Here is a 26,740-nt window from a genome sequence, read left to right as displayed (position 1 = left end):
AAAAAAAGATCCCAGGTACATCGACTCAGTGGATTAAAAAGTTACGTTAAAACACGCAATTTGGCAAAGCTCTTTGGCTGAATGTTTACTGACACTGCGTTCAGAATTCTGTACTGGGGGAGTACACGTCCGCTCCCCTCAGGCACCTTTGAGTCCAAGAGCCATTTGGAGAAGCTAAAATCATAGAAAACTACAGGTGCTCACGCACCCTTCAAAGGGTGTCTACAAACACACACACACACACACACACACACACACACACACACTAAAAGGGTACCTTTGGATGTCACAAAGTCCATGGATTGTCCAAAGCCTGCCCCTTGATTCCAGTTAAGAAGTTCTAGTCTACTTATCAAAATCTTGAGAATGTGGTATCACTGTTGACCCAGAGATTTCACTACCTGAATAAAAATGTCACATGTACAAAATACTAAATGGAAAAAACTCCAGTTCAACACAGATTATTTTTCTGAATAAAAATGTCACATGCACAAAAAGACTAAATGGAAAAATTTCCAATTCCAGACAGGTTATTTTTCTATGAGGGTAGGAAGTATATGGTAGCCGAGATGCAGAGAAGAAAATAGCCAACTCAGGGTCGTGCAGTGTCACTGGAAGCTTCTTCTGAACCTCCCAACTCGTACTTCCACTCCTCCCCTTGGGGTCTGAGTCTTGCTTTTTTTCTTGGGTTTCCCTGGTGGCACAGTGGTCAAGAATCCGCCTGCCGATGCAGGGGACACAGGTTCGAGCCCTGGTCCGGGAAGATCTCACATACCGCGGAGCACCTAACGCCCGTGCGCCACAACTACTGAGCCTGCAAGCCATAACTCCTCAGCCCGCGAGCCACAACTACTGAGCCCACGCGCCTAGGGCCCATGCTCTGCCGCAAAGAGAAGCCACCTCAACGAGAAGCCTGCACACTGCACCGAAGAGTAGCCCCCGCTCGCCGCGACTAGAGAAAGCCTGCGCCCAGCAACGAAGACCCAACGCAGCCGAAAATAAGTAAAACAAAAATCATAAGGAAGGAAAACAAGAATTCTCATTGTTGTGCAACCATCCCGACCATCCATCTCCAGAATGTTTTCATCCTGTCCAAGTGAAACTCTGTCCCCATTAAACACTGACTCCCCACCCCCCTCCCAGCCCCTGACACCCACCACTCCACTTTCTGTCTCTATGAATTTGACCCATCTGGGGACCTCACAGAAGTGGAATCATGTAACATTTGTCCATTTGTATCTGACTTATCCACTTAGCTTAATGTCTTAGCGTGTCATCTGTGTGGTAGCCTGTGTCAAAATTTCCTTCTAGACCCCAAAGCCAGTGTGGACAGTACACAGTGAGTGAGAAGGAAATAAAACCGTGGGTCTGAAGAAGTTCAGATGTTTGCCAAGTGCAGTGGGAAAGCAGTGAATGAGAGGTGTCCTGATCCAGTTTGCACTGAAAGAGGAACAATTGATTTTGGCTGCTGCATAAATGGATGGGGTGGGGATTCAGTAAGAGTGGAAGTCGGGAGACCCAGATAAGGTTAGGAATTTGGCGTGGTAGTCCAGGAAGACGATGTCTGAGAAGATGGAGAGAAGTAAACAGGTTCTCTATATTTGGAGGGAGAATCAGCAGGGCTCATCGGGGGATCAGATTGCGGGGAGGTAGCGGGGCGCTCTTCTGTTTACTCTGTGTGCACGTGTGTGCTTATGCCTCTACTGCTGAGACTTAATTGTTTCTACAAAGAAACACTAACCTTTCCTCTTAAAAGTGGAATTGTTAAATTTTCACTGTTCATACAAAGAAATGTCAATCTTTGAAAAATACATAAATGGTCTTTGTATCAATTAGAAACTTTCCTTCCTGTTTGTGGGTGAATAATATCTGTTGTGTGAATATACACACTACATTTTCTTGATCCATTCATCTGTCAGTGAACACTTGGTTTGTTTCCACAGTTTGGCTCTGAATCTTGCTTTTGAATTATTGTTTGGACTTTGATGAGAAGTATCTCTGTTGTTCAGGATGTGCCCAGAGGTTTATTCTGTCTTCTGATCACTTCCATATTTCTAATTAGCCCAAGCAATGCATACGTAGAGTCAAATCAGTTCATCCAAGGTGCAGGGACTGAGTGTCTCTTTGGTTTGCACTCGTGGACTTTCTGAGATGTTCTAGGTCTCAGAGGCCGTGCAAAGAGTGTCTGAGGTCCTCCAGAGCTGCCACAGCCTGGCTCTCCTCAGGGTCTGCACTGCTGGGAAAAGCACTGCTGCTTGAGGACCTGTGTCCCTCTGCTGTAGACGTTGCATTGTTAGGAGGCAAATGAATTCAGATTTGCGTTCATCATGCTTTCAACCATCACAGCTGATTGGGTCCTTGTATAACAAAACAGAAGTTCACTCTCCCTCTTGGCTAACAGGCTTTCAAATATTAGAAGGTTGGTATTCTGTCCCCATGAAAATTTCTCTTGTATACTGTGAAATACCCTGATTGCTTTATCTAGTCTTCAGATCTGGATTTGCATAATCCCACCCCACTGCACCTTGTCCAAATGTGCTACAGTCGGGTGGGACCCATCTTAAGATGTGTTGGTATGTTGTCCAAAAATGGCGTAAGCAGCCCAGATTGAATGTGATGTTGTAAGTGAGCAGGACCTTGTGGGGCCTTCCTGGGACGGATTCTCCCCATGTCTTCTGCCTGCTTCTTGTCTTTAGAAAATTTTAGCCTCCTAGCCTTCCGTGAGTTGGAAACAAACAATTTAATCAGAGAAGGGAGAAAGTGCCAAAAGAAAGGAAAAGAGTCCCAGAAGACCAAATAATACTAGTGTAGCCGTTAAACAAAGTCAAGGACCTTTAGTTCCTCCTCAAGGGCTGTAGATACTGTTCTGAGCCACGTCCTTGGAGCTGTTTTGCAGAGACTGAAGCCCCCAGCAGGGGGGAGGAAGGTAACTGCATGCTGCCCAGAAGCACGTAGACCCCAGACCAGCTGGAACCAGCCGGTTGATGATGTTGACCTCAGATTACCTCACCACCAACCAATCGGAAGAATGTCCACAAGCTGACCACACACCCCTCAACCTCCTCTCCCTCACCCCACTCGTTTGTAATTCACTTTAAACATTTTTTAAATTTTATATTGGGAGTATAGTTGATTTACAGTGTTGTGTTAGTTTCCGGTGTACAGCAAAGTGATTCAGTTATATGGACACAGATATCTATTCTTTTTCAGATTGTTTTCCCATTTAGGTTATTACCGAATTTTGCTTTTTTTTCGTGGTGCTGTGTGGCTTGTAGGATCTCAGTTCCCTGACCAGGGATTGAACCCGGGCCACGGCCGTGAAAGACCAGAATCCTAACCTCTGGGCCACCAGGGAACTCCCTAGGTTACTACAGAATATTGAGTAGAGATCCCTGTGCTCTACAGGAGGTCCTTGTTGATGTCCTGTTTTATATATAGTTGTGTGCATATGTTAGCCCCAACCTCCTGATCTATCCCTCTCCCCCACCTTTTCCCTTTGGTAAACATAAGTTTTTTTTCTATGTCTGTGAGTCTGTTTCCGTTCTGTTCAGAAGTTCATTCGTATCACTGTTTTAGATTCCACACAGGAGTGGTAGCGTATGGTATTTGTCTTTGTCTGACATCCTTCACTTAGTCTGATAATCTCTAGGTCCATCCATGTTGCTGCACATGGCATAATCTCATTCTTTTTTATGGCTGAGTAGTATTCCATCACACATATGTACCACATCTTCCCTATCCATTCCTCTGTCGATGGACATTTAAGTTGCTTCCATGTCTTGGCTATTGTCAATCGTACTGCTATACATATTGGGGTGCATGTGTCTTCTTGAATTATGGTTTTCTCTGGGTATATGCCCAGGAGTGGGATTGCTGGGTCCTACGGTAGCTCTAGCTTTAGTGTTTTGAGGAACCTCCACACTGTTCTGCATAGCGGCAGCACCAGTGTACATTCCCACCAACAGCCTCACCCCATCTGTAAACACCTTTCCCTGAAAGCCACGGGGGAGTGGGGGCCTTTTGAGCCCTAGATACCTGGACCCCTTGCTTGTTGCCCTGCCATAAACGCGGCACTTTCCTTCACCGTGACCCGTGTCCGTCGATTGGCTTTAGTGCGTGCGGGCGAGTGGACCCAAGTGTGGTTCCGTAACAGCGTGTTTGGAGATCAGCAGAACTGTCGCCTCTCCTCCTCTCTCTTCCTCCTGCGGATGCAGTTTAATATAACAACGGCTGTAGCTCTAGTGCAGAAATACCAGTGGGGTGAAGCAGAAGGGCTTTGTCAATACAGTCCTCTGGGCATGAGAGTCCCGTGGAGAAAATATTCCAACACAGATGCCTGGACCCAGCCTCACAGATTCTAATTCCACAGCACTGAGCCAGGGCCTAATTTTAACCTTCTCAATGGACATGCTTCTGATGTGGAAATGACTGGGTGGGATGTGCCACCCAGGCTGGTGCAGTAGGGGGTCTTCAAGGCATCGTTGAATGCAATAAGCAGGAGGGAGGTGAACCGTGACCTGGATTTCAACCAGGCAGCCTCCGGCAGGGCTGTGGCCGGGCCATGGGTCCACAGCTGAGCAGACGTCTGTGTCAGCCTGCAGTCCTCCTGCCAACGGGTCCGTGACAAGCCCTCCAGCGGCCTGGTGCTGCTGCGGATGAGCAGCCCTGGGATCGGAGTTCAGCCCAGGCACCTACCTGCTACATACATAGTGCATGTGCTTGTGAGGAAACCGCCCTCTCCACCAGGAAGCCTGGAGCACATCCTCCCGTACAGCCCTCAGAGGGGACCAACCCTGCTGACACCTTGATCTCAGACTTGCAGCCTGCGTAAATGTCGGACAGTGCATTTGTGTTGCTTAAGCCCGCCAGTGTGTCGTATTTTGTGACGCAGCCCAAGTAAACTGCTACGACCTGTATTTTGAATAAGAAGGAATTCACATGAGGCGGTCACTTTCCTGCTTCCCCTGCCTCTATTTTTTTATTTTTATTTGTAAAAAATTATTTATCTCTCTTAGGCTGCATCGTGTCTAATTGCAGCACGCGGGCTTAATTGCCCCGTGGCGTGTGGGATCTTAGCTCCCGGACCAGCGTTCCCAGGCTTTGAACCCACGTACCCTGTATTAGAAGGCAGATTCTTTACCACTGGAACACCAGGGAAGTCCCTCCCCTGCCTTTAAATTAAGACGTGTCGCTGAGCTTCAAAGAAGAGCCTGTCCTTTTCTGTTAGATTACAAACTTGAGTTTTCTTCTTAAACAGTGCGTTTCCTGGTTGTGGTAGATGAAAAAAATGGTTGAGAGACTTTAAGAGGAAAATGATTTTACAAATCCTGAAGATGGGTGCCAGATATCTTGATAAAATTGGTATGTTAAGAGACCCAAAATAAACAGGAGAAAACACAGGCAACTACTTAGGAAATGCAGGATGGGAAAGGCTTCTTCAAGTACAGTGTCCAAGCTGATGAAAAGTATGAAGTGAAAGTGAAAGATTTGAACACAAAATATCTTTTTAAGTGTCTGTATAACAGAATGTGAGAGTAAAAAATTAAGTTAAAAAGAGAAAGAACAGGGATTGACAGATACACACTTTTATATGTAAAACAGATAAACAGTAAGGACCTACTGTATAGCCCAGGGAACTATGTTCAATATCTTGTAATAACCCATAATGGAAAAAAGAACCTGAAAAAGAATACATATATTCTTACATAAATACATGTAACTGAGTCACTTTGCTGTACACCTGAAATATTGCAAACGAAGTATACTTCAATAAAAATAGATAAGTGACAAAGTAGGGAAAATATCTGTATTTAATAGAAATGCAGATACAAAAAGAGAAAGCTTTATATTGTAAATCTCCATATATATGAAGAGATCTTAATGAAAGCAAACTAAAAGGTGGCCATTGCTGCTTCTGGTCAAGGTGAAATCGCAGGGTCCAGGTTTACCCTCCTAGCTTCAACAAGTTTAAAAAGGGGGAAATGTATGAAATGACAGTTTTTCGCCTTTTGGAGAGAGGGGTGAGTCGTGAGAGACATCAGCTCACTGCTGGACATCCTGTTCATTGGGATGACTCCGTACTTATTATTCCCTTTTTTAGAGCATTTCCTCATGACAACTTGTAATAGAAAGACTTCCAGAGAGTGTCCAGGGCAGGGGGCTGGGGAGCCCAGCATGTCTCTGGGCTGAAGGGATAGAGTGAGGTGTGGAGGTGGGCACAGCAGCTGAGGTTCACAGGCCACCCCAGTCTTCTGCTGAGACACGGTCAGTGCACATGGGTGAGGTGAGAACTGGAGGCCTGGTGGCGTGCTCATGGGCGCACTGCCCTTCCAAGGCGCTTCCCAGCAAGGTACTCTGTGTAGCTGATGTCCTTACGTGGTGAACTTGGAAAATGCGAGAAATGCGCCCTGGAGGTTTGCCAGGCTCAGGCTCAGAGGAGGTGTGGTTGCTGTCATTCCCACACAAGCAGCATTTCATCGGTGAGAATTCAGGCAGAGGCCACAGTCAGCAGCAGCAAGAACTGGAAAAGACCATTCGTGGCTCTAAGCAGCCACTTCCAAGAGCAGTTTTGGAGAAGCACACATTTTGTGCAGGATTCATTTAATGTGGCAGTTCAGCTGGGGAAATCAGGAATGGGTTAGGTGCTTATTCATTTGCATGAATCATCACTTCTTATTTCCGTTTTTAGAGGATTTCCTCAAGACGCTTGTAATAGAAATACTTCCTCTGTCCCTTTCGTAAGTATCTAAATCTTTTTAAAAGCTAAATCAGTCTCTTGCCAGCATTACAACCCAGGAATGTTTATGTTAAGGACCTGAGAGCTATCTTCTTTATCTCTCTGTCACCAGGGGAGTTTAGGCTAGGTGTTAGGCACTTTCCTCTGAGCTATAAGTACGTGCTTGTCCTAGAGATAGGAGAAGTTGTCTTTCTCCTTTGGATAAAGGGTATTAACTAGCATGGACAACCACCGAGATGACCAGGTGAATTTAGGATGTACTCTGAAAGAATGTATGCCATTTTTATGGTGGTGTCATGTCTATTCCCATGAGGCAAGTTCCCGTTTATCTTGAGAACCTGTATGCAACAGATTTTATCTGCTGAGCTATAAAAAAAAAAAAGGTGAGGTTGATTTCATTTGCACAAACATTAGTGGTTCACCTGTGGGTGCACAGCACAGTCTGGTTTAATGGTTATTCAACAGTAAAACCGTTTTCTTTATCTCTACATTTGTGGAGAGGATTTTCTCGGTTGGCGAGAGATTTTTTATTTTTATTTTGTGTGTTCGTTAATTAATTAATTAATGAGACTGTGCTGCACAGCATGCGGGATCTTAGTTCCCCAACCAGGAATCAAACACGTGCCCCCTGCAGTGGAAACTAGGAGTCTTCACCACTGGACCACCAGGGAAGTCCCTGGAGATTTTATTTTTACCTTTTCCCCTAGCAGCTTTTAAGGAACAGTTGGCCAAGAACACAGTTATATTATTTCACCCCCAGTGATAAATAGTGATAAATCATTACCCTTCTGATTCCATTTTTGAAAAATGATATTTTTACCTAACATAAACAGTATCCTCTTTAAGAGGTAAGATCCCAGGTATCTGTTTTCTGTTTTCGGTTTGTGTGTACGTTCTGATTTTCGTACAGTTTTTAATGCGTTGGTTGTGTAATCTAAACAGCTACAGTTTCTATTTTCTTTTCCTTCCGTGGGCAATATTAGTTTGTGTCATGGCTGGGCATCTATTGTATTCTAGGATTTGAATGAAAGTTGTAGCGTTTCAGTTAAGCGAACATGATACCCTCCTTCCCCTCTCCTGGTGGTGGGGGAATCTCAGATGTAACCCGAAATGTCCCAGGGCCGGGAAAGGACCAGGGAGCCTGGAGACCATCACACAGCCCCCACTTGAGGCCACACCTTTCCTTGATCCCTAACAGGAGTGAAGACAAATGGGCAATGGAGTCCCTGGTCCAGGCGGCACACCCTCGCAGCACAGCAGCACTTGAGCGCCAGATGAGAAGGAGACATTTCATACGCTCACTATCTTGACGGCACGGAGACTTCTGGGAGGCTTCTGGAGTCCGGGTACTTGTCCCGTGCTCCTGGCGGGCTTTGGCAGGCGGACTTCGGGCGTCCGCCTGCGCAGGTGCGCCTCATGATTTGTGCGTTTTGGCGCACGCGCACCGTCGCCGCCCCGCCCCCGCTTCCTGTGCTTGCCCAGGTCGTCGCTGGCCGTCGTTCCCCCGTCTTGGCCTCTTGCGGGCGAGCATTTCGGGGCCTGCGGGGCGGTATGCTGTCCGGGCCGGCCGGCAGCCCGCGGGAGCGGGCTGTGCGGGCGAGGGTTCGCGTGGGCCGGGCGGAGGCTGGAACTGTGACCTCCGAGCTCGAGCTGCGGAGCCCGCGTTTGGGCCGGAGTGGCCGGGCGGCCGGCAGCGGTGCAGTGCCCGACCATGTGCAGCGCGGGGCCAAGCGAGGTCCCGGGAGGGACGTGGGCCCAGAGCCGGCTCCTCTGGCCCAGTGGTCTCGGGAGACGGAGCGGAGGGACCCCGAGAGAGGAGCGCGCCCGAGGAGCAGCCCCCGGACCGGAGCCTCGGGAGCCCGGGGCCGGTGAGCGAGTCCCGACGGGGTAGGTGTTGCGTCTGCAGGCCTGTAGTTGGTTGTGGAGCCTGCGTCCCTTGAAGAGCAGGGCTTGGGGTAGCCCGCGCCGGGCCCCGCGGTAGAGCCACCTGGAGGGTTTGACCGCTTCCCGGAGGTGGAGGGGCCGGGCTGGAGGACAGGGCTGGCTGCTCCAGATGGGGCTCCCCTGGAACTTGTGAGCTCCGGGTGTCCTGGGGGAGCAGGGTCCACAGGCTCGGCCGGGACGTGCCGCGGCTTCCCCTCCGTCCAACCCCGATCCTCCACCTCCTCCTCGTCCTCCCCCTCCTCTTCGTCCTCCCCCTCCTGTCGCCGTCTCGGCATCTCGCACGTGTGTCTCAAGGCGCGTCAGCACCTTGGTTGTGTAATGTAAGCGTCCGCCGCCCCCCTGGGTTGTGCCCTGTGGAGTCGCCCAGTGTAATCGGTGCAGGATGAGTCTGCAGGGCTTCTGTCCTGCTGCCTCGGGTGAGGAAGGAAGCGATGGGGCCTGAGAAGGGAGATGACTTGTCCTAGACCCTCACCGGGTGTGCACGTGGGGTCGCTCACAGGACTCCAAACTCCTAGGGCAGGTGTTCTGTCCACTTAAAGTCAGCTTTAATAAAAGATGTTTTCGAGCGTCGCACTTAAGTTTGTAAAGTTTGTACAAATCATTGCAAGACTGAAACGCACCTGAGTGTGTCCCTTTATTCTGGGTATCCTGTGGATGTTCTGATCTAAGTTGTTAACAGACTGAGAAGAGATAAACTATAAGCGTTTTTTAATTTCATATTTAATGACGGAGGTTTATTTTAATAGGATTCAATGTACACTCGCTACGGAAAAATAAAGTATCCCCTCAGGTACCAGAGTCACGTGGGAGTTACAGACCTGAGGGTGGTTGCTCCCTCCTTATTCTCACAGGCCCTTCTGAAGGTGAAAGGACGGGTCTCCCACAGGTGTCTCTTGTGGAGCGCGGGGCGGGTGCTCGTGCACCCCGAGCCGCTTCAGTCGTAGCTTCACTGCCTGCGTTTTCCTTCTCCAGGTCCGCCTCCACTGTCACAGTCCTGCACGTTGTTCCAAGAGCAGCGGAAAATGAGTCAGCCTCTGGTGAGTTTTGCTGTTTACGTATTTACCTGCTGCTGTTCTTTTGTGATAACACCTTGGGAGGCGAATAGTTCAAAAGTTAAAATGGGAAAGTAGGAGTCGGTAAAAGATGTGGTTAGACAAAGTGTAGAGGAGCAGGTCAGCACCAAGTGTTTCTGGCAAGTTCTGCGTGTAGATCCCAGGATCCTCTTAGAGCCACAGTACAAGCCTCGTGTTCTTGACATTTGTGGCAAAACACCATCCCTTGCTTGACTTACATGGTCCTGCCAAATCACTTTTGTTCTCGAGCGTTAAAAGGTTTCCCTGAGGATCCCGCTGTAGGCCGCGAGCCTTCCTGAGCAACAGCCCCTAACGTGTTGACGTTGGTGCCTTCCTCGTGCTTCCTGTAAGCCGAGAGCGTGCTGTCCAGGGAGCACTCAGTGCATATAACTTGTCTGTTCAGTAGAACACCGTTGTCACATAGGTACATTGTTTTCAGTGCTCAGTCGAGGGATGCAATGAGGATCATCTGGAAGAACAGCCTTGTCACCCTTCCAGTAAACTGCGCTCTTTGTCTCTTACAATCTCAGAGGGTCGCGCTACACACCATGCAGTGAGGTCTCTGGCAAAGATTCTTGTTTCCCAGCTGAATTGTATCGTGCAGCCTGCGGTCTTGGTTCTGCCCCTCCACGGAACCTGATCCGGTTGAGGTGACCTGGCATCCAGCATACAAAGCAGTGGAGGTTTGCCAGTCGTCACCTCAGACCACTGTCGCCTTGCCACCTGCAGAGTCTGCTCTGTGGGTTTCTGTGACAGATCTCTCCTTGCTGTCTTCCTGACTGACTCTGTCTTCCGCCCTCTGTGTGTGTTGTCGTTTCACCCTTGGTCCATGACTCTCCACCCCGTCTGATCTCACCCTCTGGTGCTTTTCACCTCCAGCTCTGTCAGTTCTCCCACCTGGACCAGACAGATGCCTCCGTCCAGCCACTTGCCATCATCTCTATGGAGTTTGTCCAAAGGGCACCTCGGATGACTAGATCCAGTAGATCCAGAAATGATTATTTACAGCTCCCCTGCCCCTTGCCTTGTCCTGTTGTCTCTGGCGGCTCATCGTTGCATCATCCAGCCTGTCACCTGCCCAGAAAAATGAGTTCATTCTAAAGTCCTTCTCCATCCTCTGTTACCACGTTGTAGTGTGAGGCTTGTTAATGTCGTCTTCTGGATGGTTTTTATTCGTTCTCCTTCATCCCATACTTGCTACCATTAAAACAGCTTATCTGTTCATTTCTGTAGTTACAGAAACTTCTTTTCTGTGCCGCTACCTCTTTCGTCCAGCAGCTCAAGTGTATTCTCCACGCTGAGTATTTCTCCTAAAATATTAATCACAGCGTTTTGTCTGCATGTGGGAAGCACTTTAGAGGTTCCCTGGGTGACTGGACAAACGAGGTTGCCGTTCCGCGGAGCCAATAACCATCGAGCCCAGCACTGGGGGGAGGTCCTAACTCGCCGATGATGCGTTTGGATGGATCTGTGGGGTAAAATCCTGATCAGAGAGGCTTAGGAGAGAAGAGTGGGAGAACTGTGTTTGTTCTGGTCCCAACTTTTTCAAGACATTTTGCTGTGACGGGGAAAATAGAAACTGGACAGTAGCTGGGGTAGGAGCTGAGGTCCGGGGAGGATGTTGTGTTGTGTTGTGTTGTGTTGTGATGGGAGAAATAACAGTGGGAATGATCCAGTAGATGCGTGTGGGGGAGGGGAGAGCTGCTACCCGTGGTCCTGGAGTGGGGAGGGGATGGCTGAGCAGGGTTGCAGGTGGGGAAGCCCTCCGATGGCTTCTGTGTTCTCAGGGAAGCAGCTCCTCAGCTGAGGGTGAGGGTGAGGTTGGGGGTTTGAGGGGAGAGCAGAGCTCTGGGGCCCAGCTCCATCGTGACCATCAGCACACACAGTGCATCCAGCTGGGAAGACTGTACTTGCCTTCCCTGCCTGAAAAGCCATCTCCTTTCTTAAATGTGGGAGTAATTACTCTTTGGGGAGCCTGTGTAATTACACGGGTGCTGCTCAGCTCAAAGCGAATTGAGTGCCAGTTGTGGCCACGGACATTTTCTTCTCTGCTGATGGAAGGGTCCCCAGAGGAAGTGTCCTGCTTGCCTGGCTCTTGGCCTCGAGGACCCTTCACACCATCTAGTGTTGTGTCTTTTTTTTTTTTGCTGTACGTGGGCCTCTCACTGTTGTGGCCTCTCCCGTTGCGGAGCACAGGCTCCGGACGCGCAGGCTCAACGGCCATGGCTCACGGGCCCAACCGCTCCGCGGCATGTGGGATCTTCCCAGACCGGGGCACGAACCCGTGTCCCCTGCATCGGCAGGCGGACTCTCAACCACTGCGCCACCAGGGAAGCCCCCCTAGTGTTGTGTCTTTTATCTTTGACAGAAGCATCAAATGTCTTCAGTTTCTGCATGTGATCTTAAGAAGCAATTCTCTGCTTCCAGGAGCTTCTGTGCTCCTCGGGAAAGGCACTTCACAGACATAATTACAGGAGAGCTCGGGAATCCTGCCCGTCGATACATAGGGAACTCCAAAGTGCTGACAAAGGAGAGCCTGCTTTTATTTATTTATTTATTCATTCATTTTAATTTTTTATTTGTTTACTATTTAACTTATTCAGTTTCGGCTGCGTTGGGTCTCTGTTGTTGCGCGCGGGCTTTGTTCTCTAGTTGCGGCGAGCCGGGGCTACTCTTCGTGGCAGTGCGCGGGCTTCGCAGTGCGGTGGCTTCTCTTATTGTGGACCACAGCTTCTAGGCATGCGGGCCTCAGTAGTTGCGGCTCGTGGGCTCAGTAGTTGTGGCACGCAGGCTCTAGAGCGCAGGCTCAGTAGTTGTGGTGCACGGGCTTAGTTGCTCCGCAGCACGTGGCATCTTCCCGGACCAGTGTTCGAACCCGTGTGCCCACCATTGGCAGGCGGATTGTTAACCAGTGTGCGACCAGGGAAGTCCGAGAGCCTGGTTTTAAATGCATTGTCAGAGCACGTGGCTCAGTGACTCGGGGAAGGGGGACGGCCCTCAAGTGCCCAGGACTTGGGTAGCTGCAGAGGTTGGCGAGGCTCTCAGAGCAGCGTGAGGTGGACTGGATGAGGCTCCTGAGGTGCTGGTAAGGACCTCCTTCCTTAGGATGTGGGCCTCCCGTCAGGAAGAGTGGGACGTGAAGGCAGGCAGACCCTGAGTTTGACTGAAGAGCCTCCCCTCTGTGCTGGTTTTGGTTTCTTCCTGTGCAGAAACTGAAACCTTGTAATTGGGACAGTGAGTCATCTGATCAAAAGATGTCATGTGTAGAGACTGTGGACGGCATGAAACGCGGGGTGGGGTGCGGTGGGTCAAGTCAGGGGGACTCTGGGCTCCAGCGCGATGCCCGACAGGAAGGGGCGAGGCCGCGGCGTGTTCCCGCTCAGCCTAGGCCCCGGTAAGCAGTATGGACGTTCCCTCGGGGTTTTTCTGAATCGTGAATGAGGTTGAGAGTATTGTCACGTGCTTAGAAGCCGTTTCTTCTTTTTAATTGGTGGACAGTCTTTAGCGCAGCTTTAGGGTTATAGGAGAATCAGAATCCAGCAGACAGCGCTTTCCTATACCCGTCCCTCTGGGTTCCCTCCCTTGGTAACGTCTCTGGCCTGTGTGGCGCGTCATCTCAGTGATGGATCGGCATTGACACCTAATTCTCCCCTGGAGTCTGTAGTTTATATCAAGGCTCACTCTCTGTGTCCTACTGTTCAGGTTTGGACAGGTGTGATGACCTGCAGCCACCACTGCAGTGCCACCCAGAACCATTTCACTGCCCGAAACATCCCTGGGGGCCACCTTCCCTACCAGTGCCCTACCAGAACATCCTACCAGTGCCCCCAAGCCCCCGACAGCTGCTGGTCTTGTTACTGTCTGTGTATTTTTGCCCTTTCGAGAATGTCACGTAGTTGGAGTCCTTCATTCTGTGGTCTTTTCAGACTGGTGTCTTTCTGTTTTTGTATGAAGGGCCTGTTCATGTCCACTGCCCGTCTTACTGCCCCAATGCTTTCCTGTGTTTGTTTGTTTTTTTTTTTTTTTTCTGTGCGCGCGCCTCTCACTGTTGTCTCCTCTCCTGCTTCGGAGCTCAGGCTCCGGAGGTGCAGGCTTAGCAGCCATGGCTCAAGGGCCCAGCCGATCCGCGGCATGTGGGATCCTCCCGGTCCGGGGCACGAACCCGTGTCCCCTGCATCGTTTGGCACTGGAAGGCTTCCAGAAGCCTCCCCCTTCCATTGCAGCTGAGGAAGCAGCTCCTCAGCTGAAGGTGTGGGTGAGGTTGGGGGTTTGAGAATAGGCAGTTGGAAGAACTCCTCAGTCTGGAAGACACGATGTGGGAGGGAATCTGAGTAGCTCATGTAACGTGTGTATAGATTATTCACTAAATCTTGAGTTAGCTCTTAAGATTGAGAAGCAGCAGCATTAGGGAATAATAAGCGAGCTGTCCTCCATATCCTAAGACACGGTACCAACTGAGACTATAAATCTGCAGGTCCAGATTCATTCACAGATGGTAGGCTGATGGGAAGCTGTTAGCCAGAGTTGGGGGTTAGGGAGCAAATCCCCAACTTAGATTCTGTAGAGGGTAACAACCTGCCTCTCTCATGCAGGGGGAGATGGAATTCTCAGCTCCATGCCTCAGGACTCCGGTCCATTATCATGGCTGCTGTAATCTGTTTCTGAAGTGGTCTTTTCTACAACATTGAAAAAAGTGACTGCATTATCCTGAACATTTTTATCAAGTAACAAATCAGCTGATATAAATGCATAAAGTTGGCTGAAAGCAGGCCAGGATTTCAAAGCCCCTTCGGCATGTCTAGGTTGGGCACACGTCATGGAGCCTAAGAGTTTATTTAGATGGGGAATCTTAAAAAGCTGCGACTAAAAGTGACCATGAAATCATCAAACTTTTAAGTTTGAAAAAGGCTCATTCTTTTTCATATGTAAAAAAGCATTAAGTGAGTCATTAAAAGAGCTTTTTAAAAAGCCTGTCAAGAGAGTGACAGATACAGAACTTTAAACCCATGCCTCTGGGGCCAGTGCTCTTTCTGTCATAAAATGTTTCTCCCTAACATTTGATGAATCAAAGCACACACACACACACACACACACACACACACACACACACACACACACACACACACACACACACACACACACACACACACACACACACACACACACACACACACACACACACACACACACACACACACACACACACACACACACACACACACACACACACACACACACACACAATGTTAAGACCCAGTGTTCACTCTTCAACTTGCTTTCAACCATATGGAAACTTTATGGATTGAGTCTTTCAGATATTATTTCAGAGCAGATAAGCCAAACGCTATTTCTCTCACCTGGCTCCAAGCACTGTTTAGTCTTCTCCAACTGGGTGTAATTATTCACTAGGGATCTCACCTATTGTTCAACACTCACACTTGTGATGGCCATGCTGTGGACTCCATTGTCTTGAGAGGAAAGTTTACACACCAAAACATTTGGGTGGGTGAAAGGAACACAGGAGAGGAGACTAGAGGAAAGGTATCGGTGAATATGTAGTGAGTTGTTGCTCTTCTACCTTGATTATGCCTGAATGGCTATTTTTATTAACATGAGCTTGTGCTACATGCTTGATGCATGACACACGCAGACTCCCTTAACTTAGAACATAATTGTGGCACATGTATCTCCAGCTACAAATATAGATACCAAAGAGCCTAAGGAGCTCTGAGAGTCACATACCTTCATTTATTTTTTTGACTTTTTCTTCTTTTGTGAGAATTGAATAGAAATAAAAGCTAAAAAGTATCCCTTATTCACCTAGCAATTTCTTCTCATCTTCCTTTTCTCAGGTAACATCTCTAGGAATCCTCCCATACCCAGGAAAAGATAGTTTCTCCTGCTCTTTACAATCAAAACCCCCTGGGCAACCCTTTCTCATACCTTTTATAGTAGGGTGTTGAATTGTGGATTTACTTGTCTGAATCTTCTTGAACCTGTGAGAAATTGAGTGCAGGGGCTGAATCTTCCAACAGTGTATCTTCCAGTGCCAAGCACGAAAGAGTCAACTAACATGTAGCTTTAAAAAAAAAGTATCTTGTACATATTGTAAGTGTTCAATACATTTGTACATCAAATACATGAAATAATCAAGGCTGAGAAATATGATAGGAAAAAATTAATATTAAGGAGGATTTATAAATGAGTAGAAAGGGGATTTTAGGGAAGAAATCATGATTTAAGATTATTGTTTTTTTTTAACGTGGTATATGTTGCGGATTGCTATAGAAGAAAAGGCAGTTCAGTACTTTGAAAATGTGTGAAGTCTATATTCATTAGTTCATCAGCTAAAACAAGGTGGTACGCCCATAGCTGCTCATCTTTCAAAAATTTGCATAAATGTCAACTTGTTGAAAATATTTTTGAAACTAATTTTTCTTTACCTTTTAAATTCTCTTGGAATTAAACATGGTGATTTACCACTAAGACCTTCAAGATGTATTAATTTATTTAGGCCACCATAATAAATTTGAGAGAGTCTTTGTACAGAGATGCATTTTAAAAAACACAGTTAATCACCCAAAAGTAATTTATAAAGGAATTCAAATTTTAACCATTACTCATAAAAAAAGGTGAAAAAAGGAATTAAATTCATAAAAAGTTGAACATTCTTAAATCTTCATCCCCCTACTCAATTTTCTTGTAGTTCACAGTGCTGCAGAATTCCTAATGCAGAAATCCTCAATTATATCCAGCACTTTTTGGCTTTTCCCTTTTCTTTACAAACCCTCCATTATTTTCTTTTTCTTTTTTTTAAATATCTTTTTTGGAGTATAATTGCTTTACAATGGTGTGTTAGTTTCTGCTGTATAACAGAGTGAATCAGCTATATGTATACATATATCCCCATATCCCCTCCCTCTTGCGTCTCCCTCCCACCCTCCCTATCCCAGCCCTCCAGGCGGTCACCAAGCACCGAGCTGATCTCCCTGTGCTATGCGGCCGCTTCCCACTAGCTCTCTATTATTCTGTATTTGGTAGTGTATATATGTCCATGCTACTCTCTCACAGCGTCCCAGCCTAACCTTCCCCCTTCCTTGTGTCTTCAAGTCCATTCTCTACATCTGTGTGTTTATTCCTGTCCTGCTCCTTGGTTTATCGGAACCTTTCTCTTTTTTTTTAGATTCCATATATATGTGTTAGCATACCGTATTTGTTTTTCTCTTTCTGACTTCCTTCACTCTGTATGACAGACTCTAGGTCCATCCACCTCACTACAAATAACTCAATTTCGTTTCTTTCTGTGGCTGAGTAATATTCCATTGTATATATGTGCCACACCTTCTTTATCCATTCATCTGTTGATGGACATTTAGGTTGCTTCCATGTCGTGGCTATGGTAAATACAGCTGCAATGAACATTGTGGTCCATGACTCTTTTTGAATTATGGCTTTCTCAGTGTATATGCCCAGTAGTGAGATTGCTGGGTCGTATGGTAGTTCTCTTTTTTAGTTTTTTAAGGAACCTCCATACTGTTCTCCATAGTGGCTATACCAATTTACAGTCCCACCAACAGTGTAGGAGGGTTCCCTTTTCTCCACACCCTCTCCAGCATTTATTGTCTGTAGATTTTTTGATGATGGCCATTCTGACCGGTGTGAGGTGATACCTCATTGTAGCTTTGATTTGCATTTCTCTAATGATTAGTGATGCTGAGCATCGTTTCATGTGTTTGTTGGCAATCTGTATGTCTTCTTTGGAGAAATGTCTATTTAGGCCTTACGCCCATTTTTGGATTAGTTTGTTTGTTTTTTTGATATTGAGCTGTGTGAGCTGCTTGCAAATTTTAGAGATTAATCCTTTGTTAGTTGCTTCATTTGCACATATTTTCTCCCATTCTGAGGGTTGTTTTTTCGTCTTGTTTATGGTTTCCATTGCTGTGCAAAAGCCCCATAGCAGTATTGTGAGTGTCACTGAAGCAGACTTGGGTCCACTTATCCACGTGCAATAAACCCAATGTACTGACACTGGGTTGTGGTGAAATAAAGTGCCGTGTTTTATTGTAAGGCACCATACAAAGAGTCTGGACAGCTAGTACTCAAAAAGCCTCATTTTCCTGATGGGTTTCAGCAAAGTGTTTTTAAAGGCACGGTGAGGGAGGGGAGTCCCAGGGTATGTGATCAGCTTGTGCACAGTTCTCTGTTTGGTTGATGGTGAGGTTTCAGGACAGTGTCACAGGGGTTAACGTCATCAATTCTTTGGCTCCAGTAGGCCTGGGGGCTATGTGCTCATGGTCATTAAGTAGTTAACCTTCCATTTGGTGGGAGTTTTAGCATCTGTAAAGCAGGAAATGTGCATCAAATACTGTTATCTATGTACTTCAGAGAGGAGCTAAAGTAGAGGATATGGGGGAGGGGTCTATCCTAGGAAGGCCCCATAGGGTCCTCCTCTGTTATATGAGCCCTGATGTTCTTTCCAAAATCCTCTTAAAGTGGAAGACAGACAGATTGGGTTTCCATTTTTTTGCTACCAAAAGCATCCTAACTTATACACTTGGCATAAAAATACTCTACTAATTTGGTACCTGCTCAGAGGTCTTGCTCAGGGCTGTACACAACTCCAGCTTGTGTCATTCACATTGACATTATTATGAATGGTACCCACTGGAGTTGTGCAGTCCCCAACTTTCATAGTTGTAAAAGGCTGTGCTGCTTTGTATCTGCTCATCTTTCCAGCTCCCCTTCAGTTGTCTTACATATGTGAGCTACAGTTGAGTCAGTTCCAACTACTTTTGCTCTCCAGAGGAACCATGGTATTACTTGGGGTTTTTGTGATCACTTTGTTCCCAATGCCAAATACAGATTCTTCACAGTTTGTTCATCTGACAGAGTCGTGTTTATTCTTTGATGGTCTTCTCAGATATCACCTTTACTCTCAAACTTTTCTGGTCACATCATTTTCCTGCCATAGACCCTAGGCACTCATAGTAAATGACTTTATCAAATGTAAACATAGCACTTTGTGTACATTTCTATCAATGCATCTCATGATGGTTTTTTATGTTAGTCTTCTGTACTGACCTATGTGCTTTTTGAGCAAACAGATTTTTCTAATTGTGGCCTAGTAGAGGAAACCCTAGCACACAGCAGATGCTTAAAGGACTCTCTCTTTGTGGACTGTTTAATGTATTCATTAACACTCATAATTCACTGAATGAACCAAATCATTTAATATTTACAGTTTTCCACAGCAAGATCTTTTTCGACCCACCGCCTAGAGTAATGAAAATAAAAACAAAAATAAATAAATGGGACCTAATGAAACTTAGAAGCTTTTGCACAGCAAAGGAAACCATAAACAAACTGAAAAGACAACCCTCAGAATGGGAGAAAATATTTTCAAACAAAGCAACTGACAAGGGATTAATCTCCAAAATACACAAACAGCTCATTCAGCTCAATATCAAAAAGACAAACAACCCAATCAAAAAATGGGTGGAAGACCTAAATAGACATTTCTCCAAAGAAGACATACAGGTGGCCAAGAAACACATGAAAAGATGCTCAACATCACTAATCATTAGAGAAATGCAAATCAAAATGACAGTGAAGTATCACCTCATACCAGTCAGAATGGCCATCATCAAAAAATCTACAGACAATAAATGCTGGAGAGGGTGTGGAGAAAAGGGTACCCTCCAACACTGTTGGTGGAACTGTAAATTGGTACAGCCACTATGGAGAACAGTATGGAGATTCCTTAAAAAACTAAAGATAGACCTACCATATGACCTAGCAATCCCACTCCTAGGCATATATCCAAAGAAAACCATAATTCGAAAGGATGAATGCACCCCAATGTTCACTGCAGCACTATTTATAATAGCCAGCACGTGGAAGGAACCTAAATGTCCATCAACAGAAGAATGGATAAAGAAGATGTGGTACATATATACAATGGAATATTCCTCAGCCATAAAAAGGAATGAAATAGTGCCATTTGCAGAGATGTGGTTGGAGCTAGAGATTGTCATACAGAGTGAAGTAAGTCAGACAGAGAAAGACAAATATTGTACAGTACCATTTATGTGTGGAATCTAGAAAAATGGTAGAGATGAACTTACTTGCAAAGCAGAAATAGAGTCACAGATGTAGAGAACAACCTTACGGTTACCAAGGGGGGAAGGGGTGGGTGGGATGAACTGGGAGATTGGGACTGACATATATAACTACTATGTATAAAATAGGTAACTAATGAGAACCTACTGTATATCACAGGGAACTCTACTCAGTGCTCTGTGGTGACCTAAATGGGAAGGAAATCTAAAAAAGAGCAGATATATGTATATGTATGACTGATTCACTTTGCTGTACAGCAAGAAACTAACACAACATTGTAAAAGAACTATACTCCAATAAAAATCAAATAAAAATTTTAGAGTTTTCAATCTCCCATTATCACATATATCCAGATGCAGCAATATTTACTTCTTCTATCAGTTGCCAATGTCAACTAAAAAAACCCAAACAATAGCAGCGTAGTAAGGAGAAACTTTACTCAAAAGGGTAAGTGCGAGGAGGGGCCTATTGCAATTGGGGGAGGAGAACTATTGCATTAGGGAGAATGCTGTGACCCTAAGATCTGCAAGCCTCTCAGTGGTTAATCAAAAGGGGTTTTTCTTCTCTTGAGAGGAAGTAACAAGGGTATTAAGGGTAGGGTGTGGGCAAATGGTATAAAAGAGTAGCTTGAGTGGATGGTAGATCAGAGAATATTTTACCCTGAGGTCAGCCTGTTCTTAGGAGAGATTATCTGTTGACTCAGTCTGACAGTGAGTCCGAGTTCTGGAGCCTGGAGGAAGGAGTGAAACTTTACAGTTTGATTAATAAGCAGTTTGTTCCAATTGATTAGTAGGAATAAACACTTCAGATGATAATTTATGAGACAAAAAAACTGGCAATTTGGAATATCTTTGTCTGGCATTGCCATAGGTAAACAAGAGGAGGCATCTGTGGTGGTTCTTAGGAATAAGCTGTTTTCCACAACACAAAGGGCAGAGGGATATCTTAACTTTTGCTGTTTTCCAGGATTCGAGGGCTCAGGTAAAATTCCACATTGTCACTAATAATAGTTTTCAGTATCGAAGGACACAATTAGACTATATAAAACTTTATTTTCTTTTGCAGTGGTCATCACACAGCCAAGCAAATGTATCCACTTGTTAAATTTAATTACCTTTTCTCTTAGAGAGTTCCCCCAAATTAAATAGGTCGGAAATTTTTATAAAGAATCAAATATTGCTTTCCTGTCTGAAAAGTGTGGACTGAGTATCAGAGACTTATCAGATTCCTTTCAAGCTAAAGTCACCTTCATTCACTTGATAAGACTGTAGAGGGCACAGTTGGACTGAAACAAAGCTTGAGTGAAAGAGTGTGAGAACTTCATTACACCCAGCTAATATCCAAATGTCTGCTGTCAGTGATTCATATCTGCCTTTCAGAGCAAAGGTCTTTTAAAAAATCTTTTTGAAAGAGGGTTTTCTTATTTGTCACTTTACTTTCTTTTTAATTAATCCTGACAACATTTCATGTGAGAAAGTGTGTTTGAAGAGATAGAATTATAAATGAGTCCAGCATTATTGTTATAGTCCCTGTATTAAAATGTTACTGTAAGCTAAGGCAAGGAAGTCAAAGATAGTAGATTAAGAGAAAACTGCTGGGGAAATGAGCAAGCATTATTAAAAACAAGTGACAGGTTTGTATTACTCTATTGGAAGGAGCATATAGTAGTGGAAAGACTAAGGAATTAGTTGGGCTATCCGTAAGCTATTTGAAGCACAGCTTTTCCAAAGCTAAGTAAAGTTTTGTCTAATCATCAGCTAATTTGTGGTTTCAAAATCCTGTAGTGTTCTTGATGTAGTTACCACCAAAATGAAGCATGCCCTTCTTCCTAATGGTCTACTCCTCCCCTTCCTTGTACTATATGTGCAAAACAAATGACATATACGAACTCTTTATGTTCTCTTTTCACCCTGCTTTCATTCCACATTGCACCAAGATTTCATTTTCCACATCAGTAATGGCTTTATAATTTCCAAATTCAAAGGTTTTTCTTCTGTCTCATTTACCTTAAAATCTCAATTGCCTTTGATTTTTTGCTCCTCACAGATGACTCTTATCTTTTTGCTGGAATTGTGTTGACTATGTACTACCTGTTACTCTTTTCACATATTTAGCCAATCAGTTTGTTAGTTTGAGTGCTTCTTTTTGATTTTTCCCATTCCATTATTTTGGGAATTCACCATACTTCTGTATTTTGTGTGCTGGTTCTCCTCTATCAGACTATTGATTGAATTTTATGTTTCCAGCTAAAACCTGCCATTGGATTGGCTATTACCTCAGTGGGAAATGGCTAGGGTATCCATGTAATGTACTCTCACTAAAGCCCCAACTTTGTATTGCTAATTGCCTTCTAAATATTCATAAATGGATGTCTTGCTATTCCTTGAAAGATAGCTATTCAAAATCATTTTTCTCTCCAAACCTAGTCCCTCTTTCTGATTTTCTCATTCTTCTATCTCTGCCATAGCCTTTAGATAGAAAAAAATTTGACTGTTTTTTCAACTAACACTCTGTAGGCTCCTTGCTATCCTCCTAGGCCAGGTCTTTGGGCCAAGGTAACTAGTGTCTGGATCCATTAGAAAGTCCAAGGGGGCAGAATTTTCTTTATGCTTTGTTCATTAATGTAGCCTAATCACAAAGGATGATAACTAGCTCAATTAATATTCATTAATAAATGAATGAGCCCAAATACCCAAAGTTAGGTTCTCCTATTATTTATTTTACATTAATTACCACATGAATATTTTTAATACCACTTTTGTATTGCTGCTTTTCTGATCAGAAACTTCATTGAGTCTATTTTGTCTCTTTTTTTCTGACTTTTAAGATTGTCCATTTTTCTATTCTAAGGAGGTCCTAAGAAAGTGAATTAATGTTGTGGGTAAGAGTGAACGTACTGGAGTTAAACAGCCTGAGTTTGATTATTGTTCTTTCATTTACTAACTGGGACAGGTATTTAATTTTTCTGTGCCTCGGTTTCTACGTCTTTAAAATTGAGATAATGATCACTGGATTGATGTTAGGATGAAATAAGTTAGTGTGTCTTAAGCACTCAAACAGTGCCTGGTATTTAATGAATGCTCAATATGCATTATTATTATTATTATTATTTTAAACCTCTACATTTGAAAAGCGTCTGTACAGTCAGTGACATCCAGATGTTTAATAGAACATATCCCATCTTTCAAACAAAATTTTACATGTAATCCCAATAACTTTATGAAATACAAAATAAGTGTGGCTTTGATTATTTGTACCCTCCGCTCTTTCATAAACTCATAAATGTCCTTGACAAAATCCCCAAACTCCAAGAACTACAATTTAAAAACCCCTGGTCTCAGTAACTTTTTTTCTTTTTTTTTAATATTTATTTTTTTGGCTGCACTGGGTCTTAGTTGTGGCATGCAGACTTCTTAGTTGTGGCATGCGGAATCTTAGTTGCAGAATGTGGACTCTTAGTTGCAGCATGCATGCGGGATCTAGTTCCCTGACCAGGGATCAAACCCGGGCCCCCTGCATTGGGAGCACAGGGTCTTACCCACTGGACCACCAGAGAAGTCCCTGGTCTCAGCAACTTTTGATGTAAGTATTTACTGATTGACTAAGTCATGTTGAAAACCATTAGATTGTAGAAAGAGCAGGCATTTTAATAATACATCTATTATATTGCCTGTCTCAAGTGAGGGTATTGTAAGACAAGGAAGTTACATTTGAAAATATTATGTAACACAGACAATTTATGTCTATTGTAGTAAATTTAGATCAAAGGAATAAAGTTTTTTTATAATAAATGAGGGGTAAGTTTGAATTACAAATCATACTTAAGGAATCAAAGTGTTGTGTTATTATAATTGTCATATAGAGAATAAATTATTTGCCCTTTGAGCATTTGGAGATGACTTAAAACATTATTTGCTTCTGAACTAAACCTAAAAGATGTAAAAAGCATTTTCTGAATGATAATATTGATATTAACACTACTTATCCTTTTACTTTCAACTCTGTAAGCTTAGTAAAACTTCAGTCTTTATTGATATCCCCATATCTAAAAGATATTTATCTCTACTGCTTAACTGGAAATTTTTGAGAAAAAATTAATTGATGTTATTAAAAGAAAGGTGTCATCTAAAATTATACTGTCTTATTCTTAGAAAGAATTTGCTGAGTGATCCAATGAACATCTGACTAAGAGTCATGTACTCTTAAAGGGGTTGAGAACAGGTTCATGAGATATTTGAGTCCCTTCATTTTACAAATGAGAAAAATATGAGCCTGCTTAGCTAAGGAATTTACCAAAGATAGATGATTGCATATTAAATATTAAGAAGTATTAAAATCTCTGTTCTCAATCCAGTACTCTTTCCACCATTTGGAAAATTAATCATACAGTCTCAAACATCAAAATATTTTTTCCTGTATCCAAAAGAGAACAGAATGTCATGTTTTAGAATCCAGATGTCATATCAACTTAAAAAGCAACATAAAAAACAATTGTAAAGTAAAACTTTGGATTAAGCAGATGATGACTGCTTGATTGGTAGTGGCTTATACTGGAATATAAAGTAAATCAGTAAGCAGAAATACTGCAGTCATCTGTTTTTCTGAATGTCAATCAACAGAGCTGTTCTAAGAAGGATTGAGAAATAGCAAAAGGCTGGTCTTTCTCCAATCTGTGGTTGTCTTTATTGAACTCATTTTCTTTTTTCCTTGCCCTTTTTGGTGCCTCTTATCTCTGTTCTCTCCTTCTCCTACCAAAACTTCTAGGAAACTTGTATCAAACTTGTACTGAAATGTAAATGGCTTACAAGCCTTAAGGTGCTGCCTCTCCCAGGGAAGTGTGAGGAGTGAGATTGAAGAGGGGCAAAGAAAGGTAAAGTTATAGAATGTATATCTAAATATGAAATTTTAAGCATCAATGAGGAAGAGAATAGCAGTTTTAAATTGTAGGAGGACACACTTCCCAGTGATTTTAAAACCATTGTTAATCTCCCCAAAGAAATAAAAACCAAACAGACAAACAAATATGCAACAAATATAACAGCCAAACACAAAAACAAAAATAAAAAACCCCAAATTAATGGGACTTGACTATGTTGAAACTGAGATTAATATGTGGAGTATTGATTTCTCTAATAAGTTGAGTCCCTCAGTCCATGAACATGGTATATCCCTTTATCTAGGTATTCTTTAATTTTTCTCAGTACCGCTTCATAATTTTGCATATAGAAGTCTTTGTATCTCTCATTAGATTTATTTTTATGTGTTTCACTTTTTAGATATTACCATCAAGAGCATCGTTTTCTGAATACCCTATTTGCTGTTGGTCTGTACAAATACAATTGATTTTTAAAACTATTGACCTTGGATTCAGCAACCTTGTTAAATTATCTTATTCAAATGGCTTACCTGTAGAATTTGTTTCAAATACCATAAGGATTAAAAGATCAATTCTCTAAAACAATGTAATAAATCTAAGATTTCCTACAAACAGTAATGTTTTTAAAAATTCATACAGCAAAACTTGACAGGAAAAGAAGAATAAATATGTAAATCTACAATCATCGTGGGAGATTTTAACACAACTCCCTCAGTAGTAGGTAGAACAACCAGCCAAAAGTCCATGGAAGATTTTTAACACAAATATCAAACTTGATCAATTTGAAATATATAAAACGCTCTATGCAACAATGATGGAAATCACACTTTTCACAAGTATATATAGACTATATTACAAAATTACTTATATGGTTGTACATAAAGCAAGTCTCAACATATTTCAAAGACTGAAATACAATAAAATATGCTTTCTGACCATTGAGATGTTGAGTTAGAAATCAGTAACAAAAATTATTTTAAAATAGATCCTAATGTTCAGGAATTAAGCATTTTACTTTAATAATCCACAAAGAAGAAATCACAATTAGCATAAGAAAAGCAAAATTTTAGCTATACTCCCATGGTTTATTACATATGTGTGTACTCTAACACCATCACAGTTTCCCCCACAAGCATATGCACTAACAGAGTTTGTATCCTATCTATCTAGTTTCCTTTAGGGTCTGATAAGGCCAGTTGAAGATGCTTACTAAATGCTAATTGGGTGTATCGGCAGAACTCTTGGTTTTAAGCAACATGATATGACTTAGATAACTTTAAGAAAATGAATTTATTACAGTGATACAGAGTAGCTCACAGAATGGTTTGGAGAGTCAGAGAACCGTGGGTCTAAACGATCAGCCAGGAGAAATGTCTAAACTTATTTCATGGTCTGATGTGGTGAAGACGAGATTGCCGCTACTGCTGGATTACTTGATTACTCTGCAGATTGTAATGCTGAGCTCACAAACACAGAATTTAGATGCTGCTGGAAAGAGGGTATTGCTTCCACTAGGGTTCTTTTGTGTGACCAGTATAGACTCTACAATTGCTGTTTTCCACTCACTCACTGGCAGCTTTTAATTGCAAATCTGGGGCATATGCATCCAACTGATAGAATTCCGTTTTTGTGCTAATGCCCTAGTTTCAAAGGAGGCTGAGAAAACAAGTACTTGAGATGTTTAGCTTCTATGGTGAAAGGTGGATTTGCCTCATAAAGGGGGAGATTCCTAAATCATAGGGAATGGACAAGGTTCATGCAATTTATCTATGACTTTCAGGCAGACATGGGTCTTGCCAAGACACTTTGGATAGTCTATTTACTGATCTGTAGGTTCTCTGAGCATGATGTCATTAAAATAGAGGATAACGGGCTTCCCTGGTGGCGCAGTGGTTGAGAGTCCGCCTGCCAATGCAGGGGACGCGGGTTCGTGCCCCGGTCCGGGAGGATCCCACATGCCGCGGAGCGGCTGGGCCCGTGAGCCATGGCCGC

At 43.9% G+C, this 26,740-nt stretch overlaps 1 protein-coding gene across 1 annotated transcript in view; it reads left to right on the top strand.

The window, feature by feature from the left end:
- LOC308620761 (uncharacterized protein) overlaps window positions 1-26,740 on the top strand; it is a gene marked incomplete at its 3' end in the record, with an annotated part of 448,069 nt that overhangs the window by 382,055 nt on the left and 39,274 nt on the right. The window contains exon 3 of the mRNA XM_081240673.1: window positions 9,653-9,717. Coding sequence (XP_081096799.1) covers window positions 9,653-9,717 — 65 coding nt within the window. The remainder of the gene's footprint in view (window positions 1-9,652; window positions 9,718-26,740) is intronic.

Source organism: Mesoplodon bidens (assembly GCF_964165515.1).
Source record: "Mesoplodon bidens genome assembly, chromosome: 7".
NCBI lineage: Eukaryota > Metazoa > Chordata > Mammalia > Artiodactyla > Ziphiidae > Mesoplodon > Mesoplodon bidens.
This window is presented reverse-complemented; position numbering and strand designations above follow the sequence as displayed.